Genomic DNA, 716 nt, shown 5'->3' on the forward strand with positions numbered 1-716 from the left:
CCCGCCCCTCCGCCCCCCCCAGCCGGTACCTGCCAGGAGGCGGATGTCGGCGCGCGCCGTGTCGCGGCGGAGCGCGCGCACCACCAGCGCCACGGTGCTGTCCTCGCGCAGGGCCTCGGCGCGCGGGCTGCGCTCGTCGTACACCACCACGGCGGCGTAGAGGCCGGCCCGCAGCCGCGCCCGCACCTCGCCCTCCGCCGGCAGGATCTGCTCCAGGCTCACCGCCCCCTTGGCCCGCCGCCGCACGATGGTGTTGCAGCGGACGTTGAGGGCCCCGCGGATGTGGCCGGCGCTGTGGGCCAGGAAAGGGCGGCAGTCCAGCACCAGGCACCGCGCGGGGCCGCCGGTCTCCTCGGGGCACACCAGGCGCCGCAGGGCGCTGCCCTCCATCTCCCGCAGCCCCTCGGTGGCCACCATGGCGAGCGGGGAGGCGACCGGAGCGGTGGTGGTGGTGCCGGTGCCGCTCGCGCACACACACACACGCGCACACACCCCCCCTTCCCCGCGCGCGCGCGCGGCGCAGCCTTTACTACCCGCCGGCGGCCCGGCGCGCGCGGCCCCGCCCCTCCCCTCCCCGCCCATTCATCCCCGCGCCGCCCATTCATCCCCGCGCTCGGGCCCGCCGCATGAATGGGCGGAAGGCGGGCGCCGGCGACGTCACCGCCTCCATTCACAAAAAAAAAAAAATTAAAAAAAATAAAAAATAAAGGAAAGGG

At 74.2% G+C, this 716-nt stretch overlaps 1 protein-coding gene across 2 annotated transcripts in view; it reads right to left on the reverse strand.

The window, feature by feature from the left end:
- DUSP4 (dual specificity phosphatase 4) overlaps positions 1 to 491 on the reverse strand; it is a 6,395-nt gene extending 5,904 nt beyond the window's left edge. For both annotated transcript variants that reach the window (XR_001412284.1, XM_014944189.1), the window contains exon 1: positions 30 to 491. Coding sequence is in view for 1 of the 2 variants with exons in the window: in XM_014944189.1 (XP_014799675.1) it covers positions 30 to 417 (388 nt within the window). In the remaining variant the exon portion in view is untranslated. The remainder of the gene's footprint in view (positions 1 to 29) is intronic.
- Positions 492 to 716: the final 225 nt, after the last annotated feature.

The sequence above is a fragment of the Calidris pugnax genome, unplaced genomic scaffold (genome assembly GCF_001431845.1).
Source record: "Calidris pugnax isolate Ruff unplaced genomic scaffold, ASM143184v1 scaffold15, whole genome shotgun sequence".
Lineage (NCBI taxonomy): Eukaryota > Metazoa > Chordata > Aves > Charadriiformes > Scolopacidae > Calidris > Calidris pugnax.